We start from the raw sequence: 27,183 nt of genomic DNA on the forward strand, positions 1-27,183 counted from the left end.
ATTGTCCCGTGATTGGGTTAGGGTTAAATCAGTATTGTCGGGGGTTGCTGGGGCAGTGCAGCTGGAAGGGTTGAAAAGGCCTATTCTGTACTGTATCGCTAAATAAATAGAGAAGGGAGGAAGTGTAAGCAAACGTTGATTGCTTATTCATCCTCCATAGATCCTGCTTGACGTGCTGAGTTCCTCTGGTGTTTTGCGTGTACATAAACATACACACACAGTGTCTAAAAAAAAGTATTCAGCCCCCGCCACCCTTAGAAGTTTTCATGCTTTATTGTTTTACAACATTGGATCACAGTGGATTTAATTTGGTTTTTTTTGACACTGATCAACAGAAAAGACTCTTCATGTAAAAGTGAAAACAAATTTCTACAAATTATTCTACAATTATTAAACACAAAATAACTGATTGAGTAATTACTCACCCCCTTCAAGTCAGCATTTAATAGATGCACCTTTGGCAGCAATTACAACCTTGAGTCTGTGTGGATAGGTCTCTATCAGCTTTGCACATCTGGACACTACAATTTTTCCCCAGTCTTTTTTACAAAACTGCTCAGGCTCTGTCAGATTGCATGAGGATCATGAGTGAACAGCCTTTATCAAGTCCAGCCACAAATTCTCAATTGGATTGAGGTCTGGACTCTGACTTGGCCACTCCAGGACATTTAAGCCATTGCTGTGTAGCTTTGGCTAAATGTTTGGGGTCATTGCCTTGCTGGAAAACAGACCTTCTCCCAAGTTGCAGTTCTCTTGCAGACTGCATCAGGTTTTCCTCCAGGATTTCCCCTGTATTTTGCTGCATTCATTTTACCCTCTACCTTCACAAGCCTTCCAGAGCTGCAGTGAAGGATCCCCACACCATGAAGCAGCCACCACCGTGCTCAGAGTAGGGACGGTGTGATTTTGATGATGTGTAGTACTTGGCTTATGCCAAACATAGTCTTTAGTCTGATGGTCAAAAAGCTCAGTTTTTGGTTTCATCAGACCATTGAACCTTCTTCCAGCTGATTTCAGAGTCCCCTACATGCCTTCTGGCAAACTCTAGCCAAAATTTCATGTGCGTTTTTTTTAAACAGTGGCTTTCTCTTTGCCACTTTCCCATAAAACTGCAACCGGTGAAGTACCTGGGTAACAGATGTTGTATGTGCGGTCTCCCATCTCAACCACTGAAACTTGTAACTCCTCCAGAGTTGTCATAGGTCTCTTGGTGGCCTCCCTCACCAGTCTCCTTCTCACACTGTCATATTCTTTCCATTTCTTGATGACTGACCTAACTATACTCCAAGGGATACTAATTGTCTTGGAAATTTTCTTGTAACCACCTCCTGACTTGTGCTTTTCAATAACCTTTTATGTGGAGTGTTCTCTTGTCTTCATGATGTAGTTTTTGTCAGGATACTGACTCACCAGCAGTTGGACCTTCCAGATTGTGGTGAACTACATATACCTGTCTGGACACGCCCCCCACCACTGACTCCTCCTGTGGCTCCTCCCACAGACCCCTGTATAAAGGTGATTGGAGGCACTGCTCCTCCCTCAGTCTCCAGGATGTTGTGTGATGGTCTCTTGTTGCAGATAGTGCTCTCTTCCAGCTAATAAAAGCCCATCTCTCGCCTCACATCTCCGAGAGTTATTGATGGTGCATCACAGATACAGGTGTATTTTTACTACAATCAATTGAAACACCTTGACTGCACACAGGTGATCTCCATTTAACTAATTACATGACTTCTAAAACCAACTGGCTGCACCAGTGATGATTTGGTGAGTCATATTAAGGGGGGGGGGGAATACTTATGCAATCAAATATTTTGTGTTTTATATTTGTAATTAATTTGGATCACTTTGTGGAGATCTGTTTTCACTTTGACACGAAAACAGTCTTTTTCCTTTGATCAATAGCAAAAAAGCCAAATTAAATCCACTGTGTTTCAGTGTTGTAAATCAAATCAGAAGAAAATTTCCAAGGGGGTTGAATACTTTTTGACGTGAATATACTGTATGCCATTGGGGAAAATCTAATAACACTAAACCTCTGGTGTTAAAGTCATGGTCAGAGACTCATGCAACACTCAAGCAGCCTCTGACCATGAAGGAAACCCTCCAGACCCACCAAGTTCTGACTCACTCAATTTTATTCTCCTCACATTCCCAACAATTCCCCAGGTTTGTCCAATCACCTACATGCTTGGGGCAACTTGGTGGCCAGATAATCTGCTGTTCTGCACATCTTGGGTAAGTGGGAGGAACTGGAGCACCTGAAGTGTACCTTCATGGTTACCAGAAAACATGCAAGCTCCAGGCAGATAGCAGCCAAGGTCAGGATTGACCCAGACTGCGAGAGAAGTGGGTAACAGCTGCAACACTGCACAACCATGCCTAAAAGACATGACTGGATCACAGGTCGTAACACTTACTTTATGCTTGGTCACTTGCTCTGTTCCCACTCCCAGCAACAAAATGAGTCACATAGACCAGCTGACCCCCCCTCCTCACATCAAGTCCTGTTCTAGTTGTTTTTCAAAATATGGTAGCAGTTACTGTTTTACTAAAAGCATTTTAAATAGACTTTCTGTAAACGATTTGAAGAAAAAAAACATTCCGGGAGGATAACTTCTCAGTATCACACATAGACTGACACAATGACTTCTTAGTTTGCTGAAATGCACCAAGTGTCTTGCAGCCCACAGGAAGTCGCCGATGATCACCGGCACGTGTATTTTGTAGCTTGAAAAAAACCGGTTAACTGTACTCACTTGCTCACCCACTGAGAAGTTCCCACAACCAATGACCTCACTTTAAGGACTCTTACGTTCCCGGCATTTACCGCTCTTCATTTATATTTGGATTTGCACAGTTTGTTGTCTGCACTCTGGTTGACCTTTCATTGATCACGTTATAGCTACTATTCTATAGATCTGCTGAGTATGCCCGCAGGAAAATGAATCTCAGGGTGGTATTTGGTGACATACATGCACTCGGATGCAATTTGAGTCAAACCAAACTGATTCACTGCTTGAGGTTGGATTGCCCCTTTCACTATCGTTGAGCTCACATTCTGTCCTGTAAACAATGAATAAGCTAAAGAGGTCACATGTGATGGAAGTCACCTTCAGAATCAGGTTTATTATCACTGAAACACGTCATGAAATGCGTTGCTTTGTGACAGCCGTACAGTGCAATACAGTAACAATGACTATAATTTTATTAGGGGAGGCAGGGTGGAGATACGTCTCTACCAAAGGAGGTGTAAGGTGCTTCTTCCTTCCGCTTGTCTACAGATCACCCCTAGGGAAGGTGCAGCATCTGCTTAGCCCCCAGATCAGGGCCACATGAAGCCATGGGAGCAGGTGATGGATGGTTGTATAAGCAGCTGGTATATATCACAAGTCCTAGTGATGCAATCACTGATGCCAGGCAGACAGTCTCTGAAGAGTATTGATAATGGCTGGGGTCACCTGTCTTGTAAAGACACTGCCCAGAAGAAGGCAATGGCAAACCACTTTTGTCGAAAAATTTGCCCAGTACAATCATGGCCATTGAAGACCATGATCGCCCATGTCATATGACAGGGCACATAACGAATGAACAAATTTAATTTGTTTAATTTATAAACACTGGAAGGAAACGGGCCCGTTCAGCCCAATTAGTTTTTTTTACATCTATGTGACCTACTAACCTCAACACCTCTGGAATGTGGGAGGAAACAAAAGCACTTGGAGGAAACCCACATGATCACAGTGATAATGTAAGAATTCCTTACAGACAGTGGCAGAATCGAAGCAGATTGTTGGTGCTGTAATAGCTTTACAGTGCCGCCTTAAAGTTACAATGAGAAATGGGAAAAATAAATAGAGCAAAACAGGGTGGAAGAGTTCGAGAACCATTCAGAGGGAAAGAAGTTGTTCTTAATATACTGAGCGTGCATCTGCAAGTTGCTGGATCTTCACCCTGATGATAGTAAGGAGAAGAGGGCATGTCCCGGATGGTGAATGATGGATGCCACCTTCTTGAGGATGGAGATGTTCCCAATGGTGGGAAGGCTAATGCCAATGATGGAGCTGGCTGAGTCCACAACACACTGCAACTTTTTCCTCATTGGAGCCTCCACAACAGACGGTGATGCAACGAGTCAGGATGCTTTCCGCAGTACGTCTGTAAAAATTTGCTAGTCTTTAGTGATATAAAAAAATCTCCTCTACAGACATTTTCCATGTCGTAGCTAATCAAGCTATAGAAACAACCAGAATATGCAGATTCTCACCATCGACCTTTAAGGTGGTCAGTTTTCTTGAAATCAGTAGTTAAATCATTTTATTCACCAACCTGGAACCTAGTTTCTTTGCTTTATCATCAAATGGAGAAATGAAAATGAAGTAGAGTTACTATTGTCACCATTTAAACAATAAATTAGTCTGACATGTAAACCTAACCTTTCAGATGCTGGATTTGCCTCATCTCTGAACACAGAGCAATGAATCTGTGGAATTTGTTGCCACAGGCAGCTATGGAGACCAAGTTATTCAGTATATTTAAGGCAGAGTTTAATAGATTCTTGATTAGTCAAGCAGGAAGGGATACGGGGAGAAGGCAGGCGATTGCGGCTGAGAGGGAATTGTGGCAGAATGATAGCCATTCCTTATCGTAGTGTAACAGTGGTCTAGTGCATTGGGACCTTTGGTGCAACAGGTTACATGTCTCAAACAGGCCTGGTTAAAGTCACCCACTATAAATTTGAAATTCATTGGGATGGGACATTGCTTGTTTACAGAGAGCAATGTCCAGTTTCATGAGTGCTTGCTTATAATCGTCCGTTGATGTTATTTAAACTGCGGTCAAGATCATGGATGAGAAATCTTGAGGCAAGTAGAATGGTCTACATTTAATCATTAGTTATTATAAGTCAGGGGTCCAGGAAGTCGACATAACCCCAACATCCATGCACCAATGAGAATTGACTAAAGAGCACACGCCGCCACCTCCTTCCTTAACAGAATTCGAGGTTCGATCCATTCTGAAAATCGTAAAACCTTCTGACCGGATAGTTGTGTCCAGCGTGTTCACTGTCAATGCAACAAACAACTGAGATCAGCCTCATCTGCCTCTGACACAGAAGCCTTGCCCTGAGGTTGTTGATCTTTTTCTCAAACGACTCTACGTTCGCTCACAAGATGATAGATAGAGGAGGCCCCTCTGCATTTCAACCTGATTTTAATTCCACCTGTCCTGCTGCGCCTTTAGCCTTGGCGTTGACCATTAAAGGCACTGCATTACATTGCCATAGAGAAGCAGTATCCATCATCAAAGATCCTCACCACCAGGCCCTGCTCTTTTCTCAATGATGCCATCAGGTAGAAGGTACAGGAGCTTCAGGACTTGCACCACCAGGTTCTACCCTCAGCTACTACCCCTCGACATCAATCTCTTGAATAAAAGGGGATAACTACACTCATTTAATGGCTCAGTTACATTGTTATTCCATGCTTGTTATTTATTGCTATTTATTTATACCTGCATTTGGCTAATCTGTTTATGATGTCTACAGTTTCTGTTCTACAGATTTGCTAAGTATGCCCACAGTAAAAGAATGTGAGGGTTGTACGTAGTGACATGTATGCACTCTGATAATAAACTTTACTTTGAACTTTGCAAAAGTTCTGATCTATTTAAGAAAATAGAACAAAAATTCTGTTTTGTTTAAATTTAGGCCAGTAACAGAATTAACCTACTTGCTTTGTATTATGAAAACACAGCTAGGACAAATTTGATCACTTATCTATCACTCTCAGTTCAGATACACATGGGTGTATTCACCAATTTCACAAAGCAAATGAAACTACCAAATATCTTATTTGCTATATGTGCAATCTTGACAAGCACAGAATTAGGGGCAACATGAATCAAAAAATTTATCTTTACAAGTAAAATGTTTAACCTAAATCACATGAGCTGGCCCACATTCCCAAAATTCTACAAATGACCATTTGCAATTTTTGTTCCGATCCATTTTTAACTGCAGGGAAATATGGCAGAATGCGATGCCCTGTGAACAGGCATGGACCTGCAAACTGAATGACTTCTTCTCTGCCCTGCGAAGCTACATATAAATTGTATGTTCACATGCGTCTGTGCACTCTGCTTCCTTTAGTAATTGGAATAAAACTTCAGAGCCCTAAACAGATCAGAATTTCACTTTTTAAGAAACCTACCTCTGATATCTCCTCTAAACATTTCCCCAATCACATTAAACAGATGTCCTGTGGGGTAGCCACTGACGTCCTAAATAAAGGCGTTGTCTGTGCCTCTTATAATCACGCACAAATTTATCACATTTCCTCTCATCTTCCTTTATTCCAGAGAAAAAACCCACCTCGCTCAACCTCTCCTCATCAGATTTACCCTCTAATCTGAACTGACTTTTGTGAAGAAAAATCAAAAATGCTTACAGTTTATTATCTTTTTTTGATTGTGGTTGAAAGTAAGTAGAAAAGGCCCTGAAAGCTTATCACGTTATCAAGATTCCAAATGAGCAGCATCTCTGCGAAAGAGAAGCAAGGAGCACCCCAAACTTCCTCCATTCTTAAACACAAGACATGCAGAACAAAAGCAGTCTGTAGGAATATTACAGCAAAGATTTGAAATTTAGAACAATTCTTTCAGCATGGAATGCATTGTGCACAATTCTAAATCTGTCCTACCTTTGGGTCATGAACAAATGTTTGCCCTTTGGTTCCAGGAGGGAAATCACCAGTGCAAATGTACTTTAAGCACTCAATTATAGTCTGTAACACAAAAACATAATCCTGTTACATTAAATTCTGTATCACGAGAAGTGTTCTAAAGCTCCACAAAACACTTTAAATAAATTAGTGCTGTGATGATTGGTAAGAACTACTACACTCTCATTTCTCTCCATTAAAATCAAAACCTACAGATTGTGGTGAATCAAAGTGATTGCATTATCTAATCTTCATTATCTTTGCTTCGATATTCATGATGCGCTTCCCTTGATAGTGTGTTCCTTTTTACGCTACCCAGGAAAAACTGGTTCACAGGAGACCTGCTGCTGTCTTGGGAAATGTATGATCCAGTTCCAATGTCCGAACGCGACAAGCAGCTGAATTGAATGAGTGATTCCCACCGTCTATGCAAAAGACTCCGGGGACCTCTTACAACCTACTTAAGCCTCTCAATTGCTTCTCAGTCCACCCAGCGACAACATCTTCTTCCTCCTGGTCAATGCTACCTCCCAACAGTTACTGTCTCTTCTTTTATTCCTGAAATTGCTGTTGTCACCTCTTTTGTTGAAATATTGCTCCATTATTTTACTTCAAGTTGATGATTTTCAAGAATTGAGCCGCTTTTCGATAAAGTGGTGAATAGTTTGACTTAATTTATGATGAGGCCACCCTCAGGATGGAGGGGCAACACCTTGTATTCCGTCCAGGTAACCTCCAACCTGATGACAAGAGTATCGATTTCTCCTTCCAGTAAAAAAACATTATCTTCTTCTCCCCTCTTCTTCTTCTTCTATTCTCCACTCTTGCATCTTACCTCTTCTCACCAGCCTAACATCTCTCCCAGTACCCCTCCTTCTTCCATTTCTCCTATGGTCCACTCTCTTCTCTTATCAGATTCCTTCCTCTCCAGTCCTTTAACTTCCCCACCCACCTGGCTTCAACCTATCGCCTTCTAGCTAGCGTCCTACCTCTCCACCAATCTTTTTATTCTGGTGTCTTCTCCCTTCCTTTCCAGTCTTAAAGAGTTGTCTCAGCCTGAAATGTTGACTGCTAGTTCATTTCCAGAGATGCTGCCTGACCTGCTGAGTTCCTCCAGCATTTTGTGTGTGTTAATTTACGACAGACCGCACCTGAAGGTTCCAGTCACATCTGGAGAACCATGCTCAAAAAAACAAAAGATTTCAACTTTACACTAATAACCCAAAGCAAATTTCAAATACTTCAAAGCAATCACGACATATCAATTACAAGTTGCAGGAGGCTGCAGATGGTTTGGACTGTGGGAGGAAACCAGAGCACCCAGAGGAAACCCACATGGTCACAGGGAGAATGTACAAGCTCCTTAAATAAAGCAGCAGGACTCAAATCCTGATCGGTATTCACTGGCACTGTAAAGTGATTGCACTAACCACTACATGTCTGTACCAGCCTAAATGTATAAACAGTCCACCACGACTCAGATTTATTCCATGGTCGTCACTTATTATAAACATTCAGTCTGTTCCTTTCTGGTTCATTGAATAATTGACAGTTGTCTTTATCTGCTATGAAAATTACAGAAACTGAATAAAACAAAGCACAATGTGAATCATGATTTAGTGTCAAATTAATGCACATTACAAGGATCTTCGTCGGTCTGTGTATATTTTAAATTCCAAATGTAGAACTTACCGTTTTTCCTGCACCATTTGGTCCCACTAGAACAGTTAATGGAGTATTGAAGGTGATAATCTGTTTATCTTTGTCATCTATCCCAAAACTCCTCACACCCTGAATGCTCATCTTCTCAATTTTGGACATCTTGGCAGGTCTTCAATCGTTCCCAATCTAATAAAAGAATACTAGAAGAAGACATAATATTCAGTTAAGCTCACTTGGGAATCCTAATTGCCAGTCCATGTTCACGTTATGGATCACCAAAAGCTGGCACATTTAGGAATACATCTGAGGTGCCATATGAGGTCAGTGAAAATGGGAGTTTCATCCACAGATGGGTAGGTGAAGGCTGACAGGGCAGGTCAGGACGGTGTGTGGTTTGTGACTTTTGACTCTTCTCTCACAGACACAGGCCTCTGTGCACTCCCAACCTCTTTAGGCTCTCAATAACATCCTGTATGCCTTCTCTCTATGATCTCTCTGGATGCTTTCAAGAAAGAGTTAGATAGAGCTCTTAAAGATAGCGGAGTCAAGGGATATGGGGAGAATTCAGGAAAGGGGTACTGATTGTGGATGATCAGCCATGATCACAGTGAATGGCGGTGCTGGCTCGAAGGGCCAAATGGCCTACTCCTGCATCTATTGTCTATTGATTCAGTTATGATTGGTTAAGATTTGAGCATTCCCATGGATGGTCTTATATACCTCATACTCACTTCCCATAGCAGGATTCTATTGTTATGCAGCGAATTCAAAAGACGATAAGACATAGGAGCACAATGAAGCCATTCGACCCATTGAGTCTGTTCTGCCATTCAATCATGGTTGATTTATTTTTCCTCTTGACCACATTATCCTGCCTTCTCCCCACAACTGTTGATGCCCTGACTAATCAAGAACGCATCAACCTCTGCTTTAAATATACCCAGTGACTTGGCCTCCACAGCCATCCATGGCAATGAATTCTAGATGTCATTCAACCATACATGAATACCCATGAAAACAGCCAAAAGGAACAGCGTGACTCTGAGGCCAAGGTGCAAAACACAGTACCAACAGTACACAGTGCAGGGCAGACCTAGCACGTAAGACAGCAGTAAAATAGTCACAGAAAAAAATAGTCCCAGTCCCTGAGTCTCTAAATGTTGCAGCAGTCTGCAGTCAAATACATCTTGCCTCCTGCTGAGCAACCAGTGAAGGGCAGCACTGACTCCTACATGTACGCCGCACCGCTCTGCCCCTAGCATTCCAGTTGAGTACTCGACTCTAGCAGCACACAGGTGTAATGCCCTGTTTAAGATTTCTATAGCTATGCTGTGCTGTGAGGTGTCTATTTTAGCAGTTTTCTGTAAAAGCAGTGTACCCTGCTGTTGAAAATGTTTTGGTTTCAGTTAAAGATAAGGAGCCATGTTGTCTGATTTAAGAATGTTGTGTCAGCCAATCAGGATGGCGAGATGGAGAGGGTTGGGCGGAAAGAGATTTCTGACAGACTGTGGCTGGGTTCGCGGTGTTTTGGCAGAAGATGAGAGAGGATCTGGGAGGATGTCTGGAGGATCCCATCTGAAGGGAAGACCCTATTGCGAGGAGAGCTTGGCGCAATGAAGGAGTCCAAGAAGGGCTACCTGTGATTGTTGATGAGAACTCAGTGACATAAGTACAGTGGTACACCGATCCACTACCAAAGTAAGCCTCGACGTTTATGTGCATACTTAGACTGGTTTAACTGTAGAAGGCCCTTTTATTCGGTTTCTCTCTTTTCTTTTTCCTATTGACTATTTGATAAACCTGAAATTGGTAAATATACTTTCTTTATAATTTTTTTTACTTTATTGAACAAACACATATCTACAAACAAGCATTAGCTATCAGTCCACAGTTCACTGCACAATGGTAAATACCTGTATCAACAATACCAGGGGTAGAAGAGAGTAGGAATAAGAGAAAAAAGAAACAAAGAGCGCATACATACAATTACAAACACAAACATACACATGATCTACATCGCCCCTCAATGGAGATTTACATCTATTTTAAATAAAATCACAGTCCTCAGTAAATCAACTCAAGTCCTACATTTTACCAGGTCCCTGTGTGGGCCTTTCACTGTGCCAGGTACACTATAGCAGAGTTTCATCTGTCCAAGTAAGAGGCCATTTTCAGTTGTAAACTTGCAGTGATATTTTCCACACAATTCACTTCTTTCAATCTCTGTATCCACTGTTCCAAAGTGGGTGGATGAGTTTTAAGCCAGCTGACAGTTATCATTTTTATCAGCAATCAGAATCAAGACTTAACATGTATAGTTTATTCTTCTCTAATGCAGATTGTGGGATGTTGCCTAAAATTAAAAGAGTAGGTTCAAAGGATTTACTTATGTCTAAAATCATTCTTATTTCCTCAGTGATGTTGTACCAAAATTCCCTTAATTTGGGATAGTCCCAGAATATATGTACAAAATCTCACGCTAGGCCACAGCCTCTCCAGCAAGGTCTGCTGTTTTTTTTCTGCGTATAATGATATTACTGACGGGGTTTTAAAGTACCTCACCCTTATTTTCTTAGAAAATTCCCTCCATTTGGGATTATTCAAGCATTTATGCCATGACTCTCAAGACCTCTCTCACTCTTCCTCTTCCATTATGGTATTTACCTCCAATTCCCACTTCTGTTTAACATCTAACATGTTATCCATTGCATCCAGGTGTATTTTTTTATATATATACAATTTTCTGGGATTGTGTCCTACCCATGATGATCTCTATCCAAAATCTTTCCAAGTTATTTGGCTGTATTTTAAGATTGTTCCATTCTTTGTGTGAAAAAAGGTAATGTCTAATTTGGAGGAATCTGTAAAAGTCATTTGATACAAGGTCAAATTCAGTTTGGAGTTGGGAGAAAGATTTGAGCGCCTCACCATCAAACATTTGGTCCACAAGAACCAGGCCTCTTTACGCCCACCTGTTAAAACAGGTTAAGTCTTGCTGGAATAAAATCTGAAATGAATGCAATTCTGGATGCCCTTGATATGACACAATTGCTCTTAATTGGGCAACCCAATAATAGGTCTTTAAATGAGGTAAAGCAAACATCCCTGTTCTTTATTTGAGTATAACACTTTTAGTCTGACCCTGGACCTCTTTTTCTGCTATATAAACCTACTGATAAGACTAGCCAATATTTTAAAAGTAGATATATGAACTGTTATGGGTAGAGGACTGAAAAGAAAAAGAAACCTGGGCAAAATATTTATCCTGATCACTTCTACTCTACCTATCAGTGATAAAGGAAGCATCTCCCAATGTTCAAGATCTCTCCTCACTTGATTAATAAGTTTAACATAATTGGCTGCAAACAGCTGGGAGGAACTGCGAGTTAAACTACCCCCAAATATCTAAAGCCCCGTTTTGGCCAACAAAGAGTCACTTCATCATCCAGCTGGCTTGGCCAGGTCCCTGTAATCATCATAGCTTCAGATTTCGCTTCGTTAACTTTGTATCCAGAGACCTCTCCATAGCTTCTCAAACATTGCATAAGCTGGGGAACTGATGAAAGAGGATTCTTTATAAAAAGAAGACTGTCATCTGCAAATAAAGCTATCTTATGGGTACTACCTCCTTTATCTGTTATTACCTCAAATTGTTAATTTTGTCTTATTAACTCAGCCAGTAGTTCGACGATTAAGGCAAATAACATCAGGGATAGGGGACTCCCCTGTCTGGTTCCGCTTTTGACCCTGAAGAACATGGCACAGTATCCATTTACTCTAACCCTAGAAATTGGATCTTTATTCAGTGTCTTCATCCAACTTCGAAATGTTGCATTAAAACCCATTTTTTCTAAGGTATATTCTAAGTATTTCCAATCCACCCTATCCAATGCCTTCTCGGCATCTAAGCTAAGAAACATTGAAGGGTGGATGGATCTCTGTGCTAAAGACTGGATATTTAAAGCTCTTCTAACATTATTTGCTCCCTGACGGCCTAGAATGAATCCAGTTTGATCTGGATTAATCAATTTTCCTATATATTTCTGTAATCTCTTTGCTAAAACAGAACAAAGAATCTTCACATCAGTACCAAGCAGGCTGATTGGTCTATATGAACTACATGCTATAGGGGCCTTTCCATCCTTGTGGAATACCAATACGATTGCCTCAGACCAGCTCTCCGGGGGTGGGGGGGGGGTCATGTTCATTCAGAGCATAATTAAAACCTTCACATAAAACTGGAGTAAGTTCTGTTGTAAATATCTTATAGAACTCACCCAGAAATCCACCCGTACCCAGAGATTTATTATTTTTTAATGTTTTCATAACATCTTCTATTTCTAGTTCTGAGACTAGTTGTGTCAGTGTAACAATCTCACTTTCTGAAAGTGTGCTCATACAGATGTCTCTGAAAATTTCGTCCAGCTTGCCTTTATTTTGTGGTGGATCCGAAGAATCATACAGATCTTTACAGAAAGCCCTAAATGCCTCTGCTACATCGTTCGGGTTCGATACCTCGGAGAAAGTTAAAGGACGTCTAATTTTTGGTACGACCCTGTTAGATTGTGCTTTTCTCAAATGAAATGCTAACAGACGACTGGCCTGGTTCCCCATCTCATAATACTTCTGATTTGCGTACCTAAGTGCTCCTTCCGCTTTATACGTGAGCAATGCATTCAAGGCATCCCTACACTTTTGTAGGTTTTTCCAATCATCCTTGTTCAGTGTTAATTTGTGCCTTTGTTCCAATCTTTTTATTTCACTTTGTAACTGATTATATTTTTTGCTTCGGTATTTTTTCATTTGAACAGCCAAATCAATACATTTTCCCCTAATCACAGCTTTTGCATCTTCCCACATTATCAATGGGGAACCTCCCCATTGTCATCTGTCACAAAATATTCGTCAATGCATTGTTTTAGTTGATTATAGGAAGAGTGGTCCATCAACGTGGAAACATTGAGCCTCCAATATTTGAAGTGCCGCTCACAGCCTACATTCAATACAAGTCTAACAGGAGCATGATTTGACAATGTAATGGGTTCAATAACACATTCCTTCACCTGATGTGGATTCTTCTTTGGGATGCAAATAAGGTCAATTCTTGAATATGAGCTATGGGTTGTTGATATATGACTAAAATCCCTGGCACCTGGATTCAATGCTCTGCAGCCATCAACTAGCCCAAGCTCATCCAACATAATTTTTACTGCTTTAGACTTCTTGCTCAGGGGTTCCCCATTCCCAGGTAATTTATCCAAACTCCTATTAAGAATACAATTAAAGTCTCCTCCAACTATAACAGTACCTCTAGCTTCCCTGGCAAGTCATAAAGCTATTTCTTTGAAAAAGATGGGGTTATCTTCATTCTGTGCATAGATACTCACAATAGTAAACTCTTCACCTTCCATCGAGCCCAAAGCTAACACCTATCTATCCTGCTTGTCTTTAACCTCTTTTTCCACTACGAAATAAACTGATCTGTTAATTAATATTGCAACTCCTCTCTTTTTACTATTAGGGCAATATGAATAATAGACTTGATCTACCCATTCACTTGTTAATTTTTTGTGTTCCATGTCTCCCTAAATGTGTTTCTTGTAATAGAGCTATAGAGCAATTAAGTTTTTTCAACTGAGCCAATATTTTTTCCTTTTAATGGGGTGATTGATTCCATTAATATTATAACTATGTTCAAAGTGGCCATGGATGCCTTGTGCAAGAAGGCACAGAGTCGACTGTACTTCCTAAGAAGGTTGGCGTCATTCAATGTCTGTAGTGAGATGCTGAAGATGTTCTATAGGTCAGTTGTGGAGAGCGCCCTCTTCTTTGTGGTGGCGTGTTGGGGAGGAAGCATTAAGAAGAGGGACGCCTCACGTCTTAATAAGCTGGTAAGGAAGGCGGGCTCTGTCGTGGGCAAAGTACTGGAGAGTTTAACATCGGTAGCTGAGCGAAGGGCGCTGAGTAGGCTACGGTCAATTATGGATAACTCTGAACATCCTCTACATAGCACCATCCAGAGACAGAGAAGCAGTTTCAGCGACAGGTTACTATCGATGCAATGCTCCTCAGACAGGATGAAGAGGTCAATACTCCCCAATGCCATTAGGCTTTACAATTCTACCGCCAGGACTTAAGAACTTTTTAAAAGCTATTATTAATGCTTTTTGAGATAGTGATTTAGATGCATATCATATTTTTTTACTGAGTTAAGTATTGTATGTAATTAGTTTTGCTACAACAAGTGTATGGGACATTGGAAAAAAAGTTGAATTTCCCCATGGGGATGAATAAAGTATCTATCTATCTATCTATGGTACAATATCTCTCTTACTACATCACCACCCCCTCCCACCTTCAAACAAACCCGGCATTTTTATAGTACATTAACTGAAAAACCTGTGATGCATAGAGAACTATTTACAAAAGAATATAACCCACAAAACCAAACAAAACTTCCAGAAACCCAGTTGGTCTTCTAAAATTCCTGATAAAACAAATTATTATGACTGCTTTTTCTCTTATCAAGACCAGCCCCTAATAATAATCAGGCAGAGAGTAATGACACCTGCTTCTCTCTGGGGAACACGCACACAGTGTGTCATAGCTACAAACCACAGAGAAAACATACCCCCCGGTTGAGTTGTTGCCCTCCCTTGACGATTCTTTTTCCTTTTCTGTCTGCTTAACAAAATTTAACTCACCCCCCCAACGAAACTACATTGTATATCAAAATATGTCAGTTACGCTGGTAAATAGCTGTACATGTTGATAAAGACAGTTAAATATTACTCACACCCAGAAATTTGTTGAGCTGATCAGACATGAGAGAGGAGGAAAATATGATGGAGGAGCGGGAGGCCCCGACCAGTTGGGCAAAGTCCTCAGTAGTAGCCTCTGTTGCTGAAGCAGCCCCAGAAGCCACACAAGTGGGGGTTTTGCAGGATGAAATGAAAAACAGACAAGGTATCCCAGTTGATGTCAGTGAGTGGTGCCACCAAACGTGACAAGTCCAACAGGGAACCAGACCTACCAGCAGGACACTCTCAGCAGAGGGCTGCTGCTGACAGGGGTCTCGTGATGGGGGAAGTGACTGGTGTTTTCTGTTACAACTGTGGTTAGGATGGACATTTCAAGTGGGAGTGTGAAGGAGTGTGAAACCTTCAGAAGGTAACCCAGTGGTTGCTGAAACAAAGAGGGAAGTTGGGAAACCTCGGAGGGACCCAGTGATGGGACGGGCCGGCGTCTCAGAGAAAACACATTCCAATTCATACATCAAGGAAAACACGAAGCTGCAAAACTCTATTCCTGAAGCCCTAGTGGGACCGTATGTATTGAAGGTATTTATGCTAATCATACTTGACACAGTTTCTCAGGTTACTGTACCCTGCGGATCCTTTTTCAACCAGTATTTGACGCATTTACCATTGACGCCATTCTGTGCTCTAGAAATCTAGTACCGATGATTACTTGTCGTTGAAGCTGGAGTTTTCGGAAGCAGAAGCTGAAGTAGCTGAGACCCTTGATACATTAGTTTTGGTCTGTCCAGATCCGGTTGAAAAAGGTGAAGTTTCCATTATTGCGGGAACAAATGCTCCCATTGTGAGAAGGCTCAAAGGAGAATGCAAGGAGAGAAATGCAGAGGATTTTCTGAAAACCTTTTGTCCATTCACCTGGTGTTCAGAGCTGCTTTTGAGAAGGTGCAAGTTCCTCCAAAGCAGGATGATGAGCATAAATGAGGAACTGTGTGGTACACCCAGACCAAAGCCATTGCGTTACGCCCTGGGCAAGTAGCTAGAATGACGGGAAACCCCATTTTCCCAGGAATGCCCAATGCCAAGGCCCTCCTGGTGGATGCTCTGCCCGGAGAATCACAACAAAGAGTCACGCTTACCTGCCAGAGTGCTGGTGAGACCTTAACTGCAGAAAACTTCGGCCGTACACATAAACAGGATGACAGTGATTATCAGGAACACATCGGAGAGAGAGGTCACCATTAGACATGGGATGCAGATGGCACATCCTTTCCCTGTGACATAATGTCTAGTTTTCCAGTGGGAAAGATAACAGGAAAGTCATCCAACTTTGGTGAGTCCCTGGTCCCTGAGGGATAGAAAAGGAGACTAATGGAGAAGTTGTTGAAGCTCAAAGATGTCTTTTCTACTGCTAAGTTCGATGTGGGTGGCTCTAAGAGTACTCGCCACACTCTTTGAGTGACAGAAGACACCCCCTTCAGAGAGAGGTCTCGATGGTTTGCACCAGGGGAGGATGAAAAAGTTCAGCAGCACCTGCTGAAACTGGAGGTGGAATTGTCACCGAGTCGAGGAGTCCCCATGCGTCACCCATTCTAGTGGTGAAGAAGAATGGGAAGGTATGAATGTGTGTTGACTATTGGACGCTGAACCAATGTACAATCCCCGGCCAATATACTGTGCCATGGATCAAGGATGCTCTGGCCTGTCTGAGTACAGCAAACTGGTACAGAGTGTTATATCTCTGGAGTGGCCATTATCAGATACCCATAAGTCAAGCTGGTTAAGAGAAGACAGTATTTATATGTCCACTTGGATGCTTTCAGTTTGAAAGAAGCCCCAGGGCATATTAGGAGCACTGGCTTCTTTTCCACATATCATGGAGAAGACACATATCATGTTGGAGACATGAACTTGTTTGAGGTACTGGTCTACTGGGGTGATCTCATTGTATCCGGGTATACACCTGAAGGAACATGAAACAAGGGTACTGAAGGTGCTAGATCACCTGAAAGCTGGAGGGTTAAAACTGTCACTGGGCAAGTGCCAGTCCTGTAAGATGGCAGTCAACTATGTCAAGACTGATAGTCTCACCGGATGGGGTACCTACCAATTGCAGAGGGAGGTACAGAGGCCCAGTTTCTGTAACTGATCAATCAGGATTGTGGGAATGATGGTATTAAACACTAAGCTATAGGCAACGAACAGAATCCTGACATAGATTTTTGATTATCCAGGTGATCTAATGGCTGATTTATACTTCTGTGTAGGCTGTACACCGTAGCCTACACTGTTGTGAGCATTTATACTTGTGCATTGGTGTGTCTGCGTCGCTCTGCAATTCACCGCCAAAACGCTAGTTGGCGGTGGGGTTTCTATGCCACTGTGTTGAGTTTCTTCATGTTCGTATGTACATATTTTTGGACTTCCTCAATTAACCTCGCCTCGAATTGGTCCATTTTTCAACTCATGTTCTTCTTCTCTCTTCCCTCTCAATTCGAAAAAGGCAGAGAAGCAGCAGCAACTGGAAATGCGTAGTAGGAAACGCCATGCTGCCAAATGGACCAATCACTGTTGTTGCGGTCTGCATCGCCACGACGCGTAATTACATTTTTTGGGGAGGTGCGCGTCAGGCTACGGCATAGGGTATGGAGTAGGGTACGCGGCTATGCTGTAACTATGGCGTAGATTCAACGCAGAAGTATAAATTGACCTTAAGGCCATGTGAAGAGCCACTGAGATTGTGTCTGCCGTAGACTGATTGTGGCAACAGGCAAATTGCAGTGGGTCCAGGTCCTTGCTAAGACAAATGTTCATTCTAGCCATGGCCAACCTCAAAAAGCATTTCATCACTGCAGATGTGAGTGCTACAGGGCAATGGTCATTAAGGCAGCCCACACTGCTCTTCTTAGGCACTGGTATAATTGTTGCCTTTTTGCAGGTGGGAACTTCTGACCATAGCAGTGAGAGGTTGAAAGTGTTCTTGAATACTCCCACCAGTTGGCTGGCACAAGCTTTCAGAACCTCATCAGGTATTTAATCAGGACTCAGTACCGTCACTGACAGAGGCCAGCTTGCCAAAAGCCGCCTTCACCACCCTACCTACCTGAGACTCTGCTTTCTGGAGACCTTGTAGCTGAACTCCCAAGTCCCTCTCCCATCAGACCGTAGACTCTGATGCATAAAGCTGATGACCGTGGTGAAATCAAGGAAACCCTTTTGATTTCAAGCATAAATTTCTTTCCAGCAATGGGAACGCACAGTTTTCTGCTTGTCAAAATAACACTGTACTGTGTGTGATAACTTCAGCACATTGTGTTCCAATTGTTTCACTTCACAGCTCAGGATTCCAGAGTTAAAATGAGTCGTGTAAAGGGTTGCCCGTGTCATTGAGTGAAGTTATCCCCTCTGGTTCAAAAGCCTGATGGCTGAGGGGTAATAATTGTTCCTGAACCTGATGGTTTTGATGCTGAGACTCCTGCACCTCCTTGCTGATGTCAGCGGCGTGAAGAGAGCACGTTCTGGGTGGCGGGGATCCTTGATGCGGCTTTCCTGTGACATTGGTCTGTGCAGATGAGTCCAATGGTGGGGAGGGCTTTATCTGTCATGGACCGGGTCCTATCCACTACTTTTTGTAGAGTTTTCCATTCAAGAACAATGGTGTTTCCACTCCAGGCCGTGATGCAACCAGTCAGTATACTCTCCACCGCAGATCTATAGAAGTTTGTCCAAGTTTTAGATGTCATGCCCAAATGTTCACAGACTTCTAAGAAAGTCAAGGTGCTGCTATGCTTTCCTTGTAATCGCAGTTACATGCTGAACCCAAGATGGATCCTCTGAAACGATAACACGGAGGAATTTAAAACTGTTGACCATCTTCACCTCTGATTTCCTGATGAATGGCTCATGGACCTCCAGCTTCCCCCTCCCGTAGTCAATAATCAGCTCCTTGGTACTCCCTACATTGAGTAGGAGATTGCCGTGGCAGCACGCAGCCAGATGTTCAATCTCGCTCCTGTATCCTGATTCATCACACTTTGATTTGGCCAATGACAGCGGTGTCGTCGGCACGCTTAAATGTGGAAGAGTTAATGCAATAACAGCTGCTGTTGACCTGTTGTGGAGGTAGGCTAATTGAAGCAAATCCAAGTCACTCCTCAGGGAGGAGTTGGCAATGGTTCATCACTCAAAGTGGATGTAAGTGCTACTGGACAATAGCCATTGAGGCAGGTTACTATGCTCTTCTTTGCACCAGTATAACTGAAGCCTGCTGGAAGCAGGTGGGTAGCACAGATGCCAAAGAGAGAGGTTAAAGATATTTGTGAACACTCCATCCATTTGATAAGCGCAGGTCTTCAGTAATCGGCCCAATTATCTTTAAAGCAAAATACCTTGGATGCTGTGATTTATTTTTCATTCACTCAAGGCAATTACAAAGAAGGCACGTCAGTGGCTACACTCCATTAGGAGTCTGGAGACATTCAAAATGTCAGCAAAGATTCGAGCAAAGTTCTGCAGATGTACCATGGAGAGCATTCTGACTGGTTGCCCCACTGCCTGGCACAGAGCGCCAATGCACCAGATCAGAAGAAGCTGCAGACTCAGCCAGCTCCAGCATAGGCACAAGCCATCGAGCACATCTTGAAAAGATGCCTCAGAAAGGCAACACCCATCACTAAAGCAGGGAGAAGAGGGGAGCAATAGTGCTAGGGGACTCAGTCGTCAGAGGAACAGACAGGAGGATTCTGTGGACGTAAACAGGACACCAGGATGGTGCCTGGGTCAGGGATGTCTTGGATCACGTCCACAGCATTTTGGAGGGGGTGGGAAAGCAGCCAGATGTCTTGGTACATATTGGTACCAGTGACATAGGAAGGAAAAGCAAAGAGGTCCTGAAGAGAGAATTTAGAGAGCTAGGCAAAAAGAAGCAGGACCTCCAGGTTAGTAATTTCTGGATTACTGCCTGTGCCATGTGCCAGTGAGGGTAGAAACAGGATGATTTGACAGATAAATGCGAGGCTGAGAAACCAGTGCAAGGGGCAGGGCTTCAGGTTCTTGGATCATTTTGATTTTGTCTGGAGGAGATATGACCTGTACAAAAGGGACAGGCTGCACCTGAACCCAAGGAGGACCAATAGTCTAGCAAGTAGGGTTGCTAGAGCTATAGAGGGTGATTTAAACTAATTTGGCAGCGGGGTGGGAACCGGAGTGAAGGGACTCAGGAAAGGACAAATGGTAAAAAAGCAAAGACAGTATGCAGTCAGACTGTCAGGAAGGGCAGGCATGTGATAGGACAAAATTGCAGCCAGCATGGTGAGTATCAGTGCAAAAGAATAACAATTAAAAGTACTGAAAGTGTTATATCTCAATGCACAGAGTATAAGAAACAAGGTGGATGATCTTGTTGCACTTTTAGATTGTCGTGTATGCTGTTGTGGCCGTCACTGAATTGTGGCTGAAGAACGGTTGGAGTTGGGAACTGAATGCCCAAGGTTACACATTGTATTAGAGGGACAGGAAGGTCGGCAGAGGGGGAGGCATGGCTCTGTTGGTAACGAATGGCATCAAATCATTAGAAAGATGTGACATAGGATCAGAAGATTTTGAATCCTTGTGGGCTGAGTTAAGAAACTGCAAGGGTAGAATGAAACTGATGGCAGTTATATACAGACCTCTCAACAGTGGCTGGGAGGTGGACTATAGAAAGCAACAGGAAATTGTAAAGGCATGTCAAAAGGGAAATGTTATGATAATCATGGAAGATTTTAACATGCAGGTAGATTGGGAAAATCAGACTGGTAATGGATCTCAAGAGAGTGAATTTGTTGAATGCCTACAAGATGGTTTTTTAGAGCAGCTTGTCATCGAGTCTACTAAGGGATCAGTTATACTGGATTAAGTGTTATGTAATGAACCGGAGGCGATGAGGGAACTTGAGGTCAAGGAACCCTTAGAAGACAATGATCACAATAAGATTGAGTTCAACTTGGAAGTTCATAGGGAGAAAGTAAAGTCTGACATAGCAGTATTTCAGTGGAATAAAAGAAACTATAGAGGAGTTATTATAGAGAGAGGAGTTGGTCAAAGTAAATTGGAAGGAGCTGCTGTCACGGATGACAGCAGAGCAGCAATAGTGTGAGTTTCTGTGAAAAAGGAGGCAGATGCAGGATAGGTGCATTCCAAAAACAAAGAAATACTCAAATGGCAAAATAGTACAACCGTGGCTGACAAGTCAAAGTTAATGGAAAAGCAATAGAAAGGACATACAACAAAGCAAAAATTAGTGGGAAGATAGAGGATTGGAAAGCTTTTAAAAACCTACAGAAAGCAACTAAAAGAATCATTAGAAAGGAAAAGATGAAATATGAAAGCAAGCTAGCAAAGAATATCAAGATGGATAGAAAAAACGTATTCATTTATACAGAAAAATAAGACAGAGATGAGAGTGGATATATGATGGCTAGAAAATGAGGCCAGAGAAATACTAACAGGGGGACAAGGAGATGGCAGATGAACTAAATGAGTATTTTGCAATAGTCTTCATTGTGGAAGACACTATCAGTGTGCCAGATGTTGAAGGGTGTGAGGGAAGAGAAGTGGGTGCAGTTACTATTACAAGGGAGAAGGTGCTCAAAAAGCTGAAAGACCCAAGGGTACATAAGTCACCTCGACCAGATGAACCGCACCATAGGGTTCTGAAAGAGGAGGTGGTAGAGATTGTGGAGGCAGTAGGAATAATCTTTCAAAAAATCACTGGACTCCCGGCATGGTGCCAGAGGACTGGAAAATTGTAAATGACACTCCACTCTTTAAGAAAGGAGGGAAGCAGCAGAAAGGAAATTAGAGACCAATTAGCCTTACCTCAGTGGTTGGGAAGATGATGGAGACAATTGTTAAGTATGAGGTTATGGAGTACTTGGTGACACAGGACAAGATAGGACAAAGTCAGCATGGTTTTCTTAAGAAAAAGTCTTGCCTGATGAGCCTATTGGAATTCTTTGTGGAGATTACAAGTAGAATAGATAAAGGGGACGCAATGGATGTTGTATTTTTGGATTTTCAGAAGGCCTTTGACAAGGTGCCACACATGAGGCTGCTCACCAGTTAAGAGCTCATGGTATTACAGGAAACTTACTGGCACAATTAGAGCATTGGCTGATTGGTAGGAGGCTACGAGTGAGAATAAAACAATCCTTTTCTGGTTGGCTGCCAGTGACTAGTGGTGTTCTGCAGGGGTCAGTGTTGGGACCACTTCTTTTTATGCTGTATATCAATGATTTAGATGATGGAATAGATGGCTTTGTTGCCCAGTTTGCAAATTATATGAAGATTGGTGAGGCGGGGGGCAGGTAGTTTTGAGGAAACAGGAAGGCTGCAGAAGGACTTAAGACAGATTAGGAGAATGGGCAATGGAGTGGCAAATGAAATACAATGTTGAAAATGCATGGTCGTGTACTTTGGTAGTAGAAATAAACGTGGAGACCATCGAATAAGTTAACATTCAAAGGGACTTGGGAGTCCTTCTGCAGAACACCATAAAGGTTAACTTACAGGCAGAGTCAGCGGGTCAGTGGTAAAGAAGGCAATTGCAAAGTTAGCCTTCATTTCAAGAGGTCTAGAATACAGGAGTAGGGATGTGATACTGTGGCTTTCTAAGGCACTTGTGAGACCTCACTTTGAGTGTTTTGAAGAGTTTTGGGCTCCTCAGCTAAAAAAAAGACGTGCTGGCATTAGAGAGGATTCAGAGAAGGTTCACAAAGATGACTCCTGGAATGAAAGGGTTATCATAGGAGGAATGCTTGATAGCTCAGGGTCTGTACTCACTGGAACTTAGAAGGATGAGGGAGGATCTCATTGAAACCTTTCGAATGTTGAAAGGCCTATATGTGGAAAGGATATTTCCCATGGTGGGGGAATCTACGACAAGAGGGCACAGTCTCAGGATAGAGGGGCATCCATTTAAAACAGAGAGGCGAATAAATTTCTTTAGATGAAGGGCGGTGAATTTGTGGAATTTGTTACCACAGAGGCTGTGGAGGCCAGGTCATTGGGCGTATTTTAGGCAGAGCTTGATAGGTTCTTGATTGGACATGGCATCAAAGTTTACAGGGAGAAAGCCAGTGAGTGAGGCTGAGGAGGGGAAAAAAGGATCAGCCACAATTGAACAGTGGAGCAGACTCAATGGGCCAAATGGCCTCATTTTGTTCCTATGTCTTAAGATCTTATTAAGATCCTCCACCACCAATGACATACCTTCTTCTCATTGCTACCACTAGGGAGAAGGGACAGGAGCTTGAAGATACACACTCAACATTTTATGAACAGCTTCCTTCCCTCCGCCTTCAGATTACTGAATGGACAATGAACCCATGAACATGACCTCATTACTTTTGCTCATTCTGCACTAGTTATATATTTTTGTATATCTATCTCATTGAAATGTATACTATATTTTATGTATTGCAATATACTGCTGCTGCAAAAAAACAAATTTCATGACATACTTCAGTAATAATAAAACTGATTCTAATTGTGGGGATGTGGGCTTCACAGGCTGAGCCAGGATTTAATTGCCCATCACTAAAATCTGCAATAGAATCCAGAACGGTTGAAATACTCAGCAGGTCAGGCAGCATCCAGAGAGAAGAAAACAGAATTACACTGTAATGCTTCAGGCCAATGGCAAATAAAGTTAGCAATCTGAAACATTGTCACTGGTTCCCTTTCCATAGACAGTGCCCCTTAACTGCTGAGAATTTCCAGTATTTTGAATTTCCCCCCATTCAGCTGCTCTTCTCATAAGGTTGAAAGAAGATATTTGCTGATGATTCAGCCGGTGCCTACGTACAGCGAATTCAAACAAAATGCAGGCTGAGGGTCACAATCACATTTCACAAGTTACAGCTGATAACCATCTAGAACAAGATAAAGTCTATTCAACTCTTCCTGACACTTAACATTATTACCAGAAACCCCATCAACATTAACAAGGGATGCATCAGAACACATCTAAATTGCAATTATTTGCAGGAAATTAAGATTAGACCACATAACAGCTCTATATGCCATCTGCTCTGCTCACAAATGCAAGAAATAAGCAGAGTTGTGGACACTGGTTAGTCCACTGCATACACCAACTTCACCTCTGTGGACTGCAGTTGCCGCTACCTTTTGAAAGCAGTTGACATAAATACCCCTCCCACTCTCAACATTCTCCTCCCTACTCACATTGGGCAGAAGGTGCAAAAATCTGAAAGCACAGACCACCAAGCGCCAAGAACAGTTCCAGTCCCATTATAATAGATCTCTTGCACGATAGGGTGGACTCTTGACGTCAATACACCATTGTACTGTCTTGAAATGATCTGCATGGAGAGCATGCAAAACAATTTTTCCACTATATCTCAGCAGCATGTAAACTCAATAACTCAACCAGAAAGCTATTTTTGGCCAAGGCCTTTTAACAGCAAGTGATGTCCCATTGCACCCTCACACACTATCTCTATTCTGGATACTTATTCACAAGGGGAAATGCCAAGTGGAATCTCATTGAAACTGATCGAATATGTCAGACAACCTGAATCAGTCTTCCCTGTGGAAGATGCTAGCAGTATGCTAGAAGTCCGAGTGTGTCAGGTGACAGAATTGTATGAAGTTTATTACTAGGGAGAGACTAAAAGGTTTAAAGGTAGATAAGTCACCTGGACCAGAAGGACTACACCCCAGGGTCCTGAAAGAGGTGGCTGAAGAGATTGTAGAGGCATTAGTAATGATCTTTCAAGAATCATTCGATTCTGGCATGATTCCAGAGGAATGGAAAATTACAAATGTCACTCCACTCTTCAAAAAGGGAAAGATACAGAAGAAAGGATATTATAGTCAGTTAGTCCAACCTCAGTGGTTGGGGAGATGTTGCAGTCAAGTGTTAAGGATACGGTTTTGGGGTACTTGAAGGTACATGATAAAATAGGCCTAGGTCAGTATGGTTTCCTTAAAAAACCATTCCTGAAAGATTTGCTGGAATTCTTTGAAGAAATACCAAGCAGGATTGACAAAGGAGAATCAGTGGGTGTTGTGTACTTGGATTCTAAAAGGTCTTTGACAAGCTACCGCACAAGGCTCTTTATCAAGTTCAGAGCCCATAATACTAAAGGAAAGATACTAGCGTGGATAGAGCATTGGCTGGTTTGCAGGAGACAAAGTGTGGGGAGAAAAGGGAGCCTTTTCTGGAAGGCAATCATGATGTTAGCACTTATTTCAAGAAGACTAGAGTATAAAATACAAGGATGTAACCCTCGGAGTATTGTGAGCAGTTTTGGGCCCCTCATCTACAAAACGATGTGTTGACGTTGGAGAGTGTTCAAAGGAGGCTCGCTAAAATGATTCCTGGTTTGAAAGGCTTCTCATATGAAGAGTGTTTGATGGCTTTGGGCCTCTACTCACTGGAATTCATAAGAATGAGGCAGGACCTAACTGAAACCTATTGAATGTTGAAAGGCTTCGATAGACTGGATGTGGAGAGGATGTTTCCTCTGCTGGGGAAGTCTAATACCAGAGGACACAGCCTCAGAATAGAGGGTCATCCATTTAGAATGGAAATGAGGAATATCTTTAACCAGAGTGGTGAATCTGTGGAATTCTGTGCAACAGACAGCTGTGGAGACCAAGTCTTTATGTGTATTTAAGGCAGAGGTGGATACATTCTTGATTGCTCAGGATATGAAGGGATACAAGAGCAAAGCAGGGATTGTGGCTGAGAGGAAAAATGGATCAGCCATGATGAAATAGCGGTGCAGGCTCAATGGGCCAAATGGCCTAATTCTACTCCTATACCTTATACCAATATTCCAAAAAATCCACTTCCTCTGTAGCCACCATGAGTATAAGATGCAAAGCATCAAGTTCAGAGGGCCCGTAACACTTTGGCCACATTACTTCGCTTAGTACTCTTTTTTCTGGAGGTGAAACTTGCACTTAATTCCTCGATTTATCCTTTCATTATTATCACCACGTGGCCACACATTAAAAGCAAAACGTTTCGCGCGTTCAACACCCAGTAGTCCTAAAGGTTAAAGTCTTATGCATACTGCGAGTTTATAACTAGATCAGGCCCTCTTAACACTGCAACAAAAAAAAACTCCTTAAAACAACTAAGCAACGGTTTGACCGGCTGTCAATAAATATTTCTCAATTTCAACCTTAGGAAATATCCTTAACCCAGAGTCTAAAAGAAATCACTGTCTTCGGCTGCAGAAATATAAACTCTCTCTTTATTAGGGCAAGCGGGGACTTATCGATTCATGGTTAATCAACAATTAAACGTGGAAGTTAAAAAAATAGCATCAATATGTTGGTATCTGAAAAAAAAAATGAGGCCCTAGTTTAAATGCTACAGAACCTGCTGAAAGCGGGATTACAGCGACCGGAGTTATAATCAAGGCCTGGAACGGCGAAAGGCTGTGTGAGAAACGTGAGGTGCGGGGAAATGATAGCCAAGCGGCTCCGACTTACACCGGTCATAGAAGGTAAACTCCAGCCCTTATACAGCAACACTTCCTTCTATGGAACCCTGGCGCCAGCTGATACTGTTCAAATTGATACACTCTTCCTCCTGCGCATGCACCGCCCTCTTCCTCCGCACCGATGAAGGCGGAACTTCCAGCCAGCCAGCACTGTCACTCAACATGCACACCGTCTTCCAGGGATCCCAGAAACTTCGTCCACCTTTTGCTTAAAACCCATTTATTATACTATGCTGTGGCTTTGTTTTCACTATTTCAGTAATTTTGTTTAATGAAACTCTTTTAAAAATGCTGAAGACCGTTAATAATACGTTTAAATATTATGAAAAGAACAGTTTTTTTTCAGCTATCAATGCACCGCGCCTTTAGCCTTATACAAATATTGTGCATTAAGTAATGTTGTCAGTCAACTCGCCCTAAAACTGCAACGTTTCGTAACTTGGTACATATTTTTTATCATTTTAATATCTAAACAAATTGTTTAGCAAAGATGCTTGCAGAAACTCATGATTTAGTTCTGTTCCA

General features: G+C 42.3%; 1 protein-coding gene across 1 annotated transcript in view; it reads right to left on the minus strand.

Annotated features, from left to right (window-relative positions):
* Window positions 1-26,731, minus strand: part of rad50 (RAD50 homolog, double strand break repair protein) — a 166,891-nt gene extending 140,160 nt beyond the window's left edge. The window contains exons 1-3 of the mRNA XM_073067338.1: window positions 26,650-26,731; window positions 8,415-8,584; window positions 6,702-6,785 (exon numbers count right to left, since the gene is read on the minus strand). Coding sequence (XP_072923439.1) covers window positions 6,702-6,785; window positions 8,415-8,543 — 213 coding nt within the window. The 5' untranslated portion in view covers window positions 8,544-8,584; window positions 26,650-26,731. The remainder of the gene's footprint in view (window positions 1-6,701; window positions 6,786-8,414; window positions 8,585-26,649) is intronic.
* Window positions 26,732-27,183: the final 452 nt, after the last annotated feature.

The sequence above is a fragment of the Hemitrygon akajei genome, chromosome 15 (assembly GCF_048418815.1).
Source record: "Hemitrygon akajei chromosome 15, sHemAka1.3, whole genome shotgun sequence".
Taxonomy (NCBI): domain Eukaryota; kingdom Metazoa; phylum Chordata; class Chondrichthyes; order Myliobatiformes; family Dasyatidae; genus Hemitrygon; species Hemitrygon akajei.